Here is a 15,029-nt window from a genome sequence, read left to right as displayed (position 1 = left end):
TACGGGTCATTTTAGACCCATGTTGTGCATTAGAGGGGTAGTGATATAAAAAGTGTTTTTATTCAAAATGTAAAAAAGAAAAATATACAAGAAGAATGAATTATGATCAAAAACAAGTTAATTGAGGAATACCTGGAATGCTGAGTAATAAAATTAATTCATTGCAAAGATAAAGCAAATAAAAACTCAGTCGGGTCACTTTAGACCCCCAAACTATTAGTAAAATTTAGGAAAACATTTATCTTTATTTTGTGTCTAAAATGAATTAATAAGTAAAATAATCCATGTTTTCTCAAAAGAGAGTAATTTCAAGGACCACATACAAGCACATATGTTATATATTAACACACACACACACACACACACACACACACACACACACACACGCACTTAAATTGAGTCATATCTTTTCATGATAAGATGTAAAACATATTTTGTTTTTACAGTAAAGGCAACAGTTTGTATATACGTACCGTAGGTATGGATGGGTTACCGAGAAATGTGTTTTTCTTTCTTTAAATTTGATGTAACATATTTACAAAGCGCAGTTAGACAAAAAGAATAATACGTTGCATGATTTTTTTTCGATTAAATCTATAGCAAGCATTTATTACTATGTCCTATGACAGATCAACGTTAATCAGACTTGGTTTAAATCTACATACACATTGCTTCTATAATCAACGAAATATGTCTATTCCTTCTGCACCTGATTCATGGCAAGAGCCCGTAGAAAAGGAAAATCATCCCATGGAATTTCTGTGTCTGCTTCCTCTCTCACAAAATCATTGCAAGGGCCAAAAAAACACTGCTTTTCTGAAATCCCATCATTGTCTGCATTCTGGTAACACTGTGGAGTGAAGGGTTCTTCAGGTGTCAAAAGCGGCTGCGTGGACTCAGAACGCAAGTAGGCAGGACATGTTTTCATTGTCGGGCTGTTGCATGGACTGCCGAAGGCCACTGTAGCGTATGGAGCTGAGTACTGGGGGATGAATGGTGACCCACAGATGGACTCCCCAAGGTCACTGGTGTCTTCTGCATTGCTTAGCCACACATTGTCATCCTCTTTACTGGATTTCTGAGAGATGTCCAGGAAGCTGAGGTGGGAAATATATTCTGGATTGGGCTCCTCATTCTCTGAGGTAAAATGGGTGTCCTGCAAAAGGATGAAGCAAATATTCAATAATGTCTTTTAAAAAGTCCTTCAGCCTCAGAATGAGGACAAATGCCAACATTCTACATGTATCTGATTCTTACAGGTATGTGTCAATGTAATGCAGTGAAAATATAACAGCGATAACCTGAATTAAAATACACCATCCTTTGGACCCATTCCGCGCGCAGAATATGAATATAACCAGCAATTGAAGACATTTATTTTAAGATTATGTAGTGAAAAACCAACATATGAATTAAGACATATGAGCTATGAAATAGATAAAGTAGGTAAGGTACAAACACGTTTTTTTTATTAGTATTTTTCATTGTTTTTTGTGTCTTTTCACCACACTTTTACTATTTTCTGACTTAAACTATGCATAATCATTGCTCCAATGCTAAATACTTAATTGCACCCGTACAAAGTGTAGTAATTATACTCTACTTTAAATTGGACAGTTTTATTCTGATTATTACAACTAAGGGGAGGTGAAGAAGGAGGAGCACTATTATAAAGCACCTGGGTTGATTCTGATGACCATCTCTTGATGCTGCTGTTGGCTGGATCTGGAACAACTGGCCAGAAATGCACTTTAACCCTACAAAGGGAAGGTCAATATGATGATTCAAATATGCGCACTGAGGATGAATCATGCATTAATCCAAATGGTTAACAAGCAGCAGTGGTCTCACCATATGTGGCTGGAGAAATGTATCGCAATAATGATGAAAGCTGTCAGTGCCACTCCAAAAGACAATGTTACACTAATCACAGTAACAACATCTGAAAACAGATAAAGATTTTGAATCACAAAGCTTCTCTGGAGAATAACACACTGACATGCTGGGCGTCATTGGTTCTGACCGAATGATATAATACCAACCATAGGGGTCGACTTGAAAATAGATTCTTGACCCATTCAGGCTTCCACCGTATGTGCTGACCATCATAAAAGCTTCATACACAAGCTCACTGTCCAGGTTTTCTAGGACGAGCCTCCTTTCCTGTAGGTCAGCGGTCACAACTGAGGGAAAAGTTACAAGTCAGACATAGGAATACATTTTTAAAAGTTGGGTGTTGCACCTTTGAGCTGTATCAGATCTTAAATTTACCGTTCACGGGTCCTTTCTTATTCCAGTAGAAGATCTTGTAGCTCTGAATAATTCCATTCCTTTGTTCAACTGGTATTTCATCCCATTTAAATTCAATGCTTGACCTCCAGGTCTTTGTACTTTGCATTTTTGGAACCACAGAAGGAGCTTTAAAAAAAGACAAAGACTGAAGTATGGGCCTTTGTAAATCGCCCCGCAATCACAGCTTTATTCCGCATAAATCAGTTCTATCCACACGGGGGCGCCATTTCGCCACACTGTGGTTTGCACACATCACATGTCTTCCTACTTACTCGTCTTCCTACTAGTAAATTCTCCCTCCAAAGTTAATGCGGCTCAGACTTCAAATCTTTGTCTGAGATTTGTGCGATCCTCTCTGTCTCTGGCAACTTACCCTTTTGCCTTGAGTAGGCATGAACAGTCTGAGGAAGGCCAATCCAACCCTTAAACCGAGGATACACAGAGATCCCATAGGGCTTGTAGGGCTCAAAGCTGCCTATCGAGGAGGGTTAAGGAAATGTCAGTTACGCTTTCAGGCAGAAGAGTAACACATTTTCCTATATAGTCCTCAGGATTTGGACAAAAACGCATAAACGACAATAAAGCATACCTTTTAAAACAAGGCTCGTCTGGTTTCTATCAGTTATTTCAAACTGGGTGACAGAAATATTTGCATTTAACAAAGGTCTCCATTCCACTATGAATCCTTTTAAATCAGGGGAAACCATACTCCGCCACTGGACCGTCAGAGCTCCGTCATCATCAGGAGTGACCAAGACGTTTGATAATGCCGTATGAACTACAGAAATAAAACACATTGCATGCATTTTTGTTTTAAAAAAACAATTACATTTTAAGGTACTTGTGCCAAATCAAAGCTGTACCTTTAGGATCGTGTATGTGAACTTTAGTAGGCTTGGATTTCCCAGCTCTATTTACAGCATTCAAATACAGCTTTGCTGGTTTAGCGGGAAGCTGAAAAGTACAGTAATTCCCGCGTGTGGAGCACAGCTGTTCTCTTTCACCTGACTGCGTCTGCGCTGACACGACGTAAGATACATTCTGGCTGTTGGCACGAAACCATTTGGAGGCCTGACAGGAAGAAAAAGAAAAAGTTGGGGTACATTTTCAAGGTTGACCATAGAGTTTTGATCAGCGAATATGTGGTACCACGAAAGCCCACAAACTTGTCTTGTGTGCGTACCTTCCAAAACAAGTGGACTTGTTTTGTCACGTGATCCCCTGAACGCTTCATCCACCACTCGAGGTATCCAGAAGGAGCTGAAATAAAACACAAAATAAAACTTTTTGGGGGGAGGACACAAGAAAAGCGTATGGATTCACCGACAGACTGCGGGGAAGAACTCAATACATCAATTCGGTGTGTGTTATTAGGGAAAAGCAAGCGGAGATGTGGAACATGACATTAGCATATATTGAAAGGAGCTGGAAACGGAAGAAAAGGCAACAGATTGGAAAATGTCTGAGAGTGATTGTGCGACTGTGAATTGATCTACCTCTCTCCAAGGTGACTCCAGGCTGGCTGCGGCTCCATTCACTCCAGGGGCTCTCCTTGTATCTGACTCGGACTTGGACAACATACTGAGTGCCATGGAGCAGGCGGCACTGGTCTAGAGGTCCTCTCTGCTCTTTTGGCCTAAACAGGGTCTAAACACATGCTAATATTGATCTCACAAGGCTTGTTTCTGGCCATAGCGTCACATCTGGTCAACTGGTTTCCAGTTGATTTGGTAAGGAAATGCACTGACTGGTTTGCTGATCCATTGGCTGCTGCCTGCAGTTTTCACACGGAGCTCCAGGTCCATGGAAGAGGTGCGCATCCAGGCCTGTTGAGGAGATAAGCTCCATGACAGGGTCAGGCAGCCGTGCGCTTTAGCTTGGATCTTCTTAATCACGGGTGGGTCAAATTTAGCTGGTGGGAAAAAGGAGGGATTCAGAAATGACCACTGAGTTATTTTTAGAAGATAATCTAACCACATTTGGTTATTTTAAATGCATAAAAATGACTAGCATATCTAGTGACTATACTAATGCTTATTTAACATGTAATAAGACAGTAAATAAAGGCTAACAGACAAAATTCACATTGATTTACAGAATCCAAAATAATGTGTGGTAATTCCACGGTAATATAACATAGAGGTAACACATTAAAATCAGATTCTAATAGGATGAGAATGAGGACACGGCCATGTTTTAAACTTCATTTTCTTGTTTCCTAATTAAAAAGATTAGTTAATTAAGCAACAAAGTGAAAAGAAGTATATGATTAAAATAAAATACTAATCAGCAGCCAGGAGTTTCCAGCCTTATCAGCTACTAAAGAGAAATTGGATTTTCATTGGGAAGAAACCCAAACTATTCCCCACCCAAGAGCTCATTCAGGGCTGCGTCCTTTCTTTCCTACCTGCGCTGACAGGCTCCAAAGTAATGGGCAGCGAGGTCGCAGTGCCCAGCTCATTCACTGCTTTTACATATATTTCCATTTCAGAGAAGAGGATGATCCCAAAGCGTGGAACGGTATAGTGATTGAGTCCAGGCGGCACGTCGTAAGAGTAGTTCCCATCCCTGCAACACAACGATAGCGAGGCAGGCGAGATGTTCTTTACTTCCTAGGACACGTTTCAGCCTTTCACTGCTGAGTGGATGGAGGAGATAAAGGTGCTCTACCGGTTCTCAGTGTGGAGGACGTAGCTCGTGGGCAGGAGGGGCTCCCTCTGCCCGGGCTCCCAGCGACAGCTCATCGTTCCGGTCGTCAGGTTGGTCTGGCAGCTGAGGTTTTGGGGCGACTCAGGTGGATCTGAAATAAATGTAAAAAAATAAAAAATCTGATTCATTTAAATAAGTCAATAATAATCATGTCTGCAGAGGAGGGTTATTGGATGCCTCCAAATAGATGAACAATGTCAATAAAGCCACATTTACTTGAAAGTGTTTACATTGGGGTCACTTAGGGGCTTCAGAATGAATTAGTCGGTCGCCATGGTAACATACTAACCCTGCCTGGAAGCAGGGTTTGTTTTTTAATTAAAGTTAAAACACGCTGACAATAAGCAAGTTTCATTTTTAGCTGCTACCACGTCCATTTTTACATGGACCAAATAATTATCCCCCCCCCCCAAAAAAAGTTTGTTATATCTAGATAACGAAATAAATGAATGTGTTATCGTGAGAAAACAGACTTGTCTATTCTGGGATAATGAAACAATTAGTCGTTATCGGAAGAAAACGGCAGCAAACTGTTTGTCAACTGCTGTTGCCATGGTGAATTCTAGTAACACTGCTTTACTGCATTTTTTGTGGGGTAGAGGAAGAGGGGTTGCCAGGGTAACAATTTGAACTAAGGATTTGTCGAACCGCTAGCTGAAAACAGGCCCCAAAAGCTGTCTTTTCTCCCCCCGGTGTGAGGGAAAACTGTTCCATGAACAAATGTGGACTTTTACTCACATCCAGCTCTGATCTCAACTCCTCCAACTACCTGCGCCTGGATGTTGCAGGTGAGGAAGGCCCTGGAAAGGTTGAAGCTGGGTATAAGAACCCTGGATGCTCTCTCCCCCTCCCTGGTGGAGGAGCTGCTGGGGAGAGCGTAGCCGTCGAGCTGCCACTCGATGACTCCGCCGCCTTGCTGACTAACCAGAGGACAGCTGTCTCTGATGACACAGGAGGCTGACACAGACCCTCCCAGAGGCACCACGAAGCTGGACGTCTGCACCTTTGCACACGGCAGCGTGTCTCCATCTATCAAAGACCACATTCAGATTGTAAATATCTAGACATTGAGTCCGGACAAGGAGCAGCCTTTGAGCTCTGAGAGCGGCTGCTATTCATCATCAAGCTGCAAATTTAGACCAATTAAACACAAAGTGATCTCTGTTGTGATCCAAAACTTATAAAAGCAGGACACTGGTCTAAGGTCTCGGATTTACTGTCAAAACAACCCGATAATGCTGACTGAGGAACAGAACCATTCATGGACACACAACAGCAGCTTTAACGGGAGTCTAGTCTAAAGTCTAACCTTTATTTGTCTTTGGATTTGCCCTGTAAGTCTCGAGCAGCACTCACCGTTTCGGGCTCCATTCACAAACGCCGCCAGCGGGACGATCAGCGCCATCCACGCAGACATCATGATGAGAGTACCTGCGGCTCCAAATGGCAAAGCTCCCATTAACACGGCAAAGCCTAATACAGCAACATTTCAAACGGAGAAAACCTTTCCAGGCTCAAAGCAGATTCTGCAAATCTCTACCCTCTGGTCTTGTTTCTGTCAGGTTCCGTTAGAGGGAACATGAGATCCAGACATGATTGTCCAGAGACAGAAAGCATGTTTGTCTTCACAAACTACTACTGAACTACTACTACCGTGTCATTGCGCAAAATGTTCACGCCTTAGTTGCACAAGAAGAGCAAGTGTTCGGAAAAGAGAGAGAAAAACAAGTCAGGCTGGCCTACTGACCTCCGACCCTGCTGACCCATTCAATTCTTTTATTTATTTGTTTATTATAATTAATATAATTAAGGTAATGTATATCCCTGATCTCTGCCTATTCTCTCCTCTACCTGTCCTCCCCCTCTCCTCTCCTCTCCTCCTCTCCTCTCCTCTCCTCTCCTCTCCTCTCCTCTCCTCTCCTCTCCTACCTATTCTCTCCTCTACCTGTTCTCCCCCCTTCTCCCTTTCTACCCAGCCCCCCCATCAGCAGGAGGGTCCCCCTACATGAGCCTGGTCCTGCTCAAGGTTTCTTCCTGTTAAAGGGGAGTTTTTCCTTGCCACTGTTGCTTGTTGGGGGTCAGGCCCCGGGATTCTGGAAAGGGTCTAGAAACAATTTTGATTGTAATAGAGGCTATATTAATAAAGATTGATTGATTGATTGATTGATTGATTGATTGATTGATTGATTGATTGATTGATTGAGATGTAGGTGAATCAGACTGGAGGACCTATCCAGCAGTTCCGACCCGGCCAAGTGTTTTTTTTTAAAAAAAAGAAAGGATTTATCAAATGCTCTGGCCAGTTAGAACCCATGGTCTCCTCAATCACAGAGGCTATCGGTGTAACAGCTACACAAAATGGACCAGAACATGTGAGTTTCTGCTTCTGTCTCTCCAGAAAACCTCTAAATGTGAAGCTTTGCACAGCAGAACGTGTGTTTGCTGGATCCAAAAGGTGATTGGACTGCTTTGATTTAATAATTAAGCGCTTTAATGTGTGGAGCCGGTGGAAGTTCCCCCTTTTGTTATGCGCAGGAGGCCCTGATTTACACGCAAGCACGCCAACACATTCACACACAAGTGAGGCCACAGCATTGAGAAACTTCCTGTGGTCTTGTAACACTCTGCTGTCGTTCCTGACCGACACAAAAACAGCGACTGGAAATGATCTGCTGTCAGGCTTTCAGTCAGTCTGCTGGATTTCAAATATCGCCCTTTTTTCGTCCGGGGGCCATCGAAATGCAATCAAAGTGAGGACGCCTCACTTGAATAACTAGCGATATAATTCAAACCTACCCAGTCAGATTGCTGACTTCAGCTGACAATAACCCAATATTTGGAGAGGTCTGCGAGAGGTAGAAAACCTAGTTTCTTATCAGCCCTGTGCACAAAGGCCTCTCCTCTGCAGTTTAGGGAGAAATTATCGCTGATGACTAAAAGGGAATTCCCAGTGGCTCCAACACAGACAGAGAGAGACAGAAAGGGAGCGAATGTGCACAGATTTGCAAGAAAGAGAAAAGGTGGCTGAGAAAAAGGGTGTGAAGCTCCAAAAAAAATCGTTTTTCTCAAATTTCAAGGACTTAAAAAAAGCCAGTACCAGGGTGGTTACGAACATCTAATATGAAGACAAACATGCTTCCTGCTATCATGCACACAACCTGTGTGTGTGTGTGTGTGTGTGTGCGTGTGTGTGTGTGTGTGATCATGGCATATGCAGACAAATGTTTTGCCACCACCTGTTTCCTTTCCCGTTGTTGCTGGAGGGTACAAAACGCCCACTTTAAGGATTTGGCAACATCCTTGACAGAAGGTAATGACACACTCGCCACTATTTCCCCTTTTTGCTCCTATTTTGTCAGATTGTACTTTTGTCGTTACATTACTCATTCTCTCTCTCTCTCTCTCTCTCTCTCTCTCTCTATATATATATATATATAGTGTTTGTGTTTTTGTGTGTGCGTGTGTGTATGTATATATATACATACATACATACACACACACACACACACACACACACACATATTCCACAGTTTGTCCACACAGGGGTACGTATATATACATCTATACATAAATTATGTTTTTTCTAGGTACATACAGAAGACATACAGTATACTGTATAATCATAAAGCAGACAGTTTGATTATTATGTTGTATACTTATATAGGTAATAATCATAAAGCAGACAGTTTGATTATTATGTTGTATACTTATATAGGTAATAATCACAAAGCAGACATTTTGATCTTACATGTCAGTCGGAAAAGTCCAAAAAAAAGTCCAAGAGGCAACAAAGAAGTAAAACAATCACTTTCACATCCTCTAAAGAACAAACAGAAAACACTCAGATGTTAAGGCTTCATCCAACTTCATCAGATTTTGGAAAGAATAGGGAATCCGACTACTGAATCATTGAAATCAGCGGTTATATAAGAGCTCTAACAACAACTCCTAAACATCTTTGGCTATTAGATTTATGTCCAACAGGACCCTGCGGAGATATCATCTTCTGTGGTTCTTGTTTCATTCAAACTCTCACGAGTGTTTAAGCACTAAACAGAAACGGCGCACAGGAAAGGCTGTGATTTAAAAACCTCTGGAGATGGAAACGCTTGGGTTCCAGATCCAACTCTCCAGCCTGAATATCTTGTGTTCTCAAAGCAGTTTGTCAAAGTTTTCGATATGCCACGAGGACCAAAATGAAAGTGCTGGCGAATGGCTTGATGTGAGGATCAAAAGGCGATGGGTGGGAGAGGGTTGCCACTCACCTGACAGCAGCTGCGGCAGGCAGAGCCAGCAGGACGAGGGGGGCTCATCAGCTCTGGAGGAAACGCTGCGACTCAATGGAGGGCAAACGCGTCTGTTAGCCAAGAGGCTGCCGCGCCGTCTTGTTTTGATTTTGCCAGCGACTTTCAGGAAGAAATGTGTGAGCGTTGGGGCCCAGTTCCAGGAAGGAACACACAGAAGGGTTAAAGTGGAATCAACCCAGTAACTGTTCAGGCCCTGAAACCTGACAAAAGAGCAGCCATGCTTACTTACACCAACTTACACCACGTTAAATTACAGGGGACGGGAGGAGGGGGGGCTTCGCTTAGTATGGAGGTATTTTAACTTCATTTGATGATCCTTTTAAATGGCGGATGTGGAAGACCTGGAACACGACTTCAGGTTGTGAAGAATGCTATATTGACCCCGCTGAGCTCTGAATTAACGTGCTCGAGGGTACTTGAGCTCGCAGGCTTTTTCCTGTTTGAACCTGCCCCAGCGTTCATCAGCGTGGTACTGAACAAGCTCCTAAATGGGACTGTAAACCGTGCTTCGACCATCCCCGCAAGGCCACTTTAAACTACTCGCCGTATCACGTTTATTAGCTTATTAAATTGTAAAATTCTAGCCGAGGCCTCGTTTCAAATGGCGTGCGAAGCGACCCAGCGAGCTGCTGAACCGCTCCATTTTTAATCCAACAGCCCTATCCTTGCTCGGTCGCCCTGCTAACCGTGAAGGGAAAGAATAAATAAGCAAAGTGGAAGCTAAATGTTAAGAGGATGCAGCAGGAGGAATTCAGTAGTTTAGTGGTGGATTCTTGAATAGAAATCAACAGGAGGGAGGCACTAATTAAAAATTGCATTAAGTGGTTATCATGCCTTGCCACGTTTTGCTCGATCTTTCTCCTAATCAGCAGTAATGAAGGGAGCCTTCTCCATCCACTGGGTATTACACGCTTCGTTCCAGTGAGTGGTAAAATTAGCCGCCGGCCCCTGAAGCTAAGTCAAACCGATGAAGCTTTGGTTGGTGAGGTTACAACCCTACTGTTGTTAATAGAAAGCTGTCTCATCTTAAGGATTCTTTTTCTCATTAAAGACACGACTAACCCCAAATTAGCCACTGCTGGAATATTCTCTCACATGGATCTGCCATTATTTAGAAAATTGCAGCCATTTGACGTCATCAGGACTGCAGCCATCACGAAGGCTGACTTCAAAACAATTAGAATTTCACCTGCTTTTGACAATTTTCCTCTTTTATCAGGTGAAAGAACACATTAAATGCTTTGTTCAGACTAATTTAGTGGAGTAAATTTGTGTAAAAAAATCATATTTCTTTTAGAACCCACATCTTATATAATACAATAAATCAATCTTTATTTATATAACTAGCGTTTGTTACAATCAGAATTGTTTCAAGGCACTTTCCAGAATCCCAGGGCCTGACCCCAAACAAGCAACAGTGGCAAGGAAAAACTCCCCTTTAACAGGAAGAAACCTTGAGCAGGACCAGGCTCAGGACCCTCCTACTGATGGGGGGGCTGGGTAGAGAGAGAGGAGAGGAGGGAGGACAGGTAGAGGAGAGAATAGGCAGGAGAGGAGAGGAGAGGAGAGGAGAGAATAGGCATAGATCAGGCAAACACATTAATAATAGAAGCTGCTGGTATGTAGAGTAGGTCAGCAGGGTCGGAGGTCAGTAGGTCACTATACAGCTATAAAGGCGGCTAGACCTGTTGATGAATACAGAGGGGGGGAAGGGGAGAAGCAGAAAAACTACACAAGAAATACCATCATCACTGATAATACAAGTTAAATGACTTTGCATCTATGGTTTTCATTTTCTGATTCAGTTGGAATCATCTGTCATCACTTCCTCTTTAACCTCCACCATAGCTTGGCTGTGGTGTATCACAGGGCTCGTTGTGGGTTTCACCTCGTGGCTCGGTCGCAAAACACTGAGAGACCACGAGAGGAGAGAAGGGAGGGTCAGCCGGCCCTGACAAGGTGCTCCTGCTCCTTACACACACCCAATCCAGCCCTATCTAAAAGCTGTCACCCGCTGGCTGCAGAATGGAATTGACTATTGATTTCCTTCCTATCACAGGTCAGTGGCGATGGCAGGAGTTAGTGGGCTGGCTGAGAGGCAACCTGTGGAGAGGAGGGAGGCACCAGGAGGAAATACACAAGCGCACATGCACAAGCACACGTTTCAATGAAACGGGCCAGGACTGTTAGCTGTTAGCTTAGCCAGTATCACACCAAAAAGAATCCTTCCCAAGGACCAAAAAAGAAACCAAAAAAATGCTCTGTGACAAATAACTTAAAGTGAAACTTGAAGTCAGTCCGTCAGTTGTGAAAGACCCTGCAGTGTTACGGCACAGATGAACACCATTAATCAGGGACCTATTTATGGTTCACTGTGCTATTTTCTTTATTTCCATCTCCTTGTATAGCTGCTACTGTGGCTCTAGAACATTGTTCTGGTACCGTTATTGGTTTAATTATCTTTTTAACCTTTAAATGACCAAACCTTAGCGCGTGTGCAAGTGAGGATTAGCACCTCAGCGAGCACACATCCTCCATGGAAACAGGCGCTCTGAATATATGGAATTATCCGCAGCTGAAAGTTAATATACTTTAAGGTTTAAACATTAAATTCTGTTGAGGAAATGGGCTAAATACTAAAAACTCTTAGAGGCAACAGTGAGGAATACATTCAAAACAAAGTCACGAATAAAGGATTAAAGGTTTGTATCATACATGTCATATAGTCAACTAAAGGCATTCTAATTTATTTTACTTTTGCATCTAATCAAATGGAGACAGCAGGGCAATCACACAATTATCAGAAACTTTAATTTCTCCTCATAAGAAAACAAAACTCCAACATCAAGGTTACCTGTAGAATTTAATAAAGAATCATCTTGACCACCAGCAGACAGATTATGGGATTTGTGACGGGCTCACCCTCTGTTAATGTGGCACCTGAGAATATTTACCCTTCACCGCCAACAGGTGGCACTCTAGTAACATCCAGAATTCAGTGAACACAAGTGGGGAACGGAGACACTTCAGCCATTTAGAATTCTGTTTATTGTGTAACGGCACCGTTTTAAAGTGAAAGTGAAGCAGCAACCCTGGATAAGTTGGACAAAGTACAGGAAAAAAAAAAATGTAGCAACAAAATGCAACAGTTTTTTAATCCCAAGAACAAAATGCCTTCCTGTCAGCTTTTACAATTCCTTCTATTTGACAAGACAACCGAGGAAGACCACCTTAGCTGGACCTGAATTTAGTCCCCACTTGTCTAATAATAGGGTAACGTTGCATAAACAGTTGGACATTCTCGCTCGGGACCCGAATGCTTCTCATCCAATCGAGAGCAGGACTACGACTCAGCGCCGGGATGCGGTCCCTCTCGGCAGAGCCAGCTGATCCAGGGGCAGCCACCTCTCGTCCAGGGCCGTAACCAGTTAGATCCCTGCGGTAAAGGCCTTGACCCTGGCTCTGAGGGAGCGCGAATCCGCTCCAAAAAACGCCATGTCTATTTGGGGCAGACTCATCAACAACAAGGTCGTGCTCACGGTAGACAAACGAGCCTGGTTGAGTTTGACCTTGAGGATCCCAGCTCGCAGTGCTGGACTGACCTGGGGCTGCAGGCAGAACAGAAGGGGCCGCATGCTTGACCCCTTGAAAATTGAACTTGCGATTAATAACCGGGCGTCCTCTGGGAGGCCACGGCGCCGGATCTGCGGCGTATTGACTTTGAACTTGGTTGGAAGTCCCACGGCTCAGCGGAAACGTTGATTCCGAGCCCCTGGGGTGGGCCTGCTCATGGATTCCCTCATCCACAGATCTCAGCCCTGGGTGATTCTCACCGTAGGAGGCCATCATGGGTTTAACCGCAGCCCCTCTGTGCTCCTCATGACTGTAAGGCTGAGATCCTGACGCCATTTTACCAGTGCGCGGCCCATAGTGAGCTGTATGGTAGCCTCCTGGAAACTCCAACCCCATAGCAGCAGCGTGAGCTACAGCAGCAAAAAAATAAATAAATCATGAAACGCGTCCCGTCATTCAGGTTGTTCTTTAAACAACATACCTCTTGCTTTTTTAGCACAGTACACACCTCCAGCCGACACGTGGCCAAAGAAAACAAGGCTAAAGGTGACAAACAGCGTTAGCCAAACAGCACCGAGCGTTCCGAACAAAACAGCTAAAATACCTGAGCAGAATCACCAGAGCTACACCCATCCCTGCGCTCGCGTCAGCATATACATCAAGATGACACGCGCCTGTCCTGACCTCTTTTACAGCCTCACAGCTGATGCAGGCATGATTTCCTAATTACAGACAGCTGGTTGTCACAGACACCCAAGCCCGAACCAATGAATCCAGTCAGCCACTAGCAAATTGCTTCATTAAAGGCCGCGCGGCAGCAGCGGCGCTCCGGCAATCGTTCTCCTTTATTCTGCACCTCCATGCGTTAAACATGCACGTTCAGAGGGTGGATGCAATAACAATCAGTAGTTAGCTAAAAACTGCGCTCAGCAACCTACACGCAGTAGCGCAAGAGAGCAGCCCAAACCCAGAATTTAAGAGCTTTTTTTTTTGGTCTTCTTGGTGAAAGTCCCATGAAAAGGCTGCAGAGTTGCTCACAGCCTGGGAGTTCTGCAGGTGTGCTTCCGAAAACCTCCTTTCACATGCTTTTCTCTCCCCAGAGCTCAGACAGAGCAGAGTGGTTGTCGGTCTGAAACCTTCTCCGTCTCCTGGGTTCTTCGTCGCTTCTCTGACCCAGATTCTTCTCCCCCAACTGTTCACTTGGTTCAGACAATCAGCTGTAAGAAGAGTCCTGGTTGACCCAAACTTCTTTCATATGATATTTTTGGAGATCATTGAGCTCTTTGTTTTTTTCCTCGTCTCTGAGCTCTTCAGGCAGTTCTGTTGTCTTCTTGGATCCCAGAGTCTGAATTCATCTGATATTTCAGTTTGAATTTATTTTATTAATTTGCAAAATTCGTAAATTCGAAATTTGAGCTGAGTGTCGTCGAGGCTTGGCCTTCAGAAATCTTGGAAAACAATAGAACCATATTGACCTAAAAAGGAAGGTAGAGTGCCCTTTTTTATCCTTTTAACATTTATAAAATATGGAAGAAAACATTTAGAAAATATTTATGTACTGAACATTGAGAAGCAGGAGGCAGGGGCGCAACTCAGGATCCAGGCTGGCTTAATGCCTTGCTAGAGAAAGCATTTCATAATTCACTCTGACTTCTTTTCAGGACTGTGAAGTTAAACGCAGGCTTAATTTATTTCTGTAATTGCAAGTTCACCTTTACTCTAAACCCATCATTTACTAATTAGTAGCTCCTAGCGTCATTTAAAATGACGCAAAGCAAGTGATGGAGCTTAAATTACAGGGTAAAAAAGGATTTTTAATGATCACAGAGCACCAACCGTTGCACAACTCTCAGTCTGTCTGCCTGCCTGCCTGTCTGCCTGCCTGTCTGCCTGCCTGTCTGTCTGCCTGCCTGCCTGCCTGCCTGCCTGTCTGAATGCCTGTCTGCCTGCCTGTCTGTCTGTCTGTCTGCCTGCCTGTCTGTCTGTCTGCCTGCCTGCCTGCCTGCCTGCCTGTCTGAATGCCTGCCTGCTGCCAAAGACGGACACGTGATGTCCTGATCTTTGGGTTTGGACTCATGCTAGTATCCAACAACCCCGAGTCGCACAGAACCCGGCGGCCTAACGTGTCAGCAAGGCATTTCGGCATTT

The 15,029-nt window shown here is 43.7% G+C and overlaps 2 protein-coding genes across 3 annotated transcripts; both read right to left on the bottom strand.

Moving 5' to 3' along the window:
• Positions 1–38: 38 nt before the first annotated feature.
• csf3r (colony stimulating factor 3 receptor (granulocyte)) lies at positions 39–9,424 on the bottom strand. 2 transcript variants are annotated; one of them, XM_057044981.1, is made up of 16 exons: positions 9,267–9,424; positions 6,358–6,432; positions 5,740–6,030; positions 4,963–5,092; positions 4,700–4,860; positions 4,041–4,204; positions 3,789–3,939; positions 3,476–3,552; positions 3,156–3,363; positions 2,882–3,070; positions 2,666–2,767; positions 2,272–2,418; positions 2,043–2,183; positions 1,852–1,942; positions 1,679–1,757; positions 39–1,156 (listed from the first exon to the last, which is right to left on the bottom strand). In XM_057044981.1, exons 2-16 carry the CDS (start codon positions 6,419–6,421, stop codon positions 695–697), a joined length of 2,457 nt encoding a protein of 818 aa, XP_056900961.1. In that variant the 5' UTR covers positions 6,422–6,432; positions 9,267–9,424; the 3' UTR covers positions 39–694. The 2 variants fall into 2 exon arrangements, with proteins under 2 accessions (XP_056900961.1, XP_056900960.1); XM_057044980.1 differs by lacking the exon at positions 9,267–9,424 and having other exon boundaries at positions 6,358–6,762.
• Positions 9,425–12,539: 3,115 nt separating this feature from the next.
• LOC130532468 (uncharacterized) lies at positions 12,540–13,585 on the bottom strand. The gene is made up of 3 exons (XM_057045135.1): positions 13,486–13,585; positions 13,363–13,421; positions 12,540–13,291 (listed from the first exon to the last, which is right to left on the bottom strand). Exons 1-3 carry the CDS (start codon positions 13,512–13,514, stop codon positions 12,540–12,542), a joined length of 840 nt encoding a protein of 279 aa, XP_056901115.1. The 5' UTR covers positions 13,515–13,585.
• Between the last annotated feature and the right edge of the window lie 1,444 nt (positions 13,586–15,029).

The sequence above is a fragment of the Takifugu flavidus genome, chromosome 10 (genome assembly GCF_003711565.1).
Source record: "Takifugu flavidus isolate HTHZ2018 chromosome 10, ASM371156v2, whole genome shotgun sequence".
In the NCBI taxonomy this organism is placed as follows: Eukaryota; Metazoa; Chordata; class Actinopteri; order Tetraodontiformes; family Tetraodontidae; genus Takifugu; species Takifugu flavidus.
The sequence above is the reverse complement of the archived record's forward strand: the minus strand, read 5'-3'. Positions and strand labels throughout refer to the sequence as shown.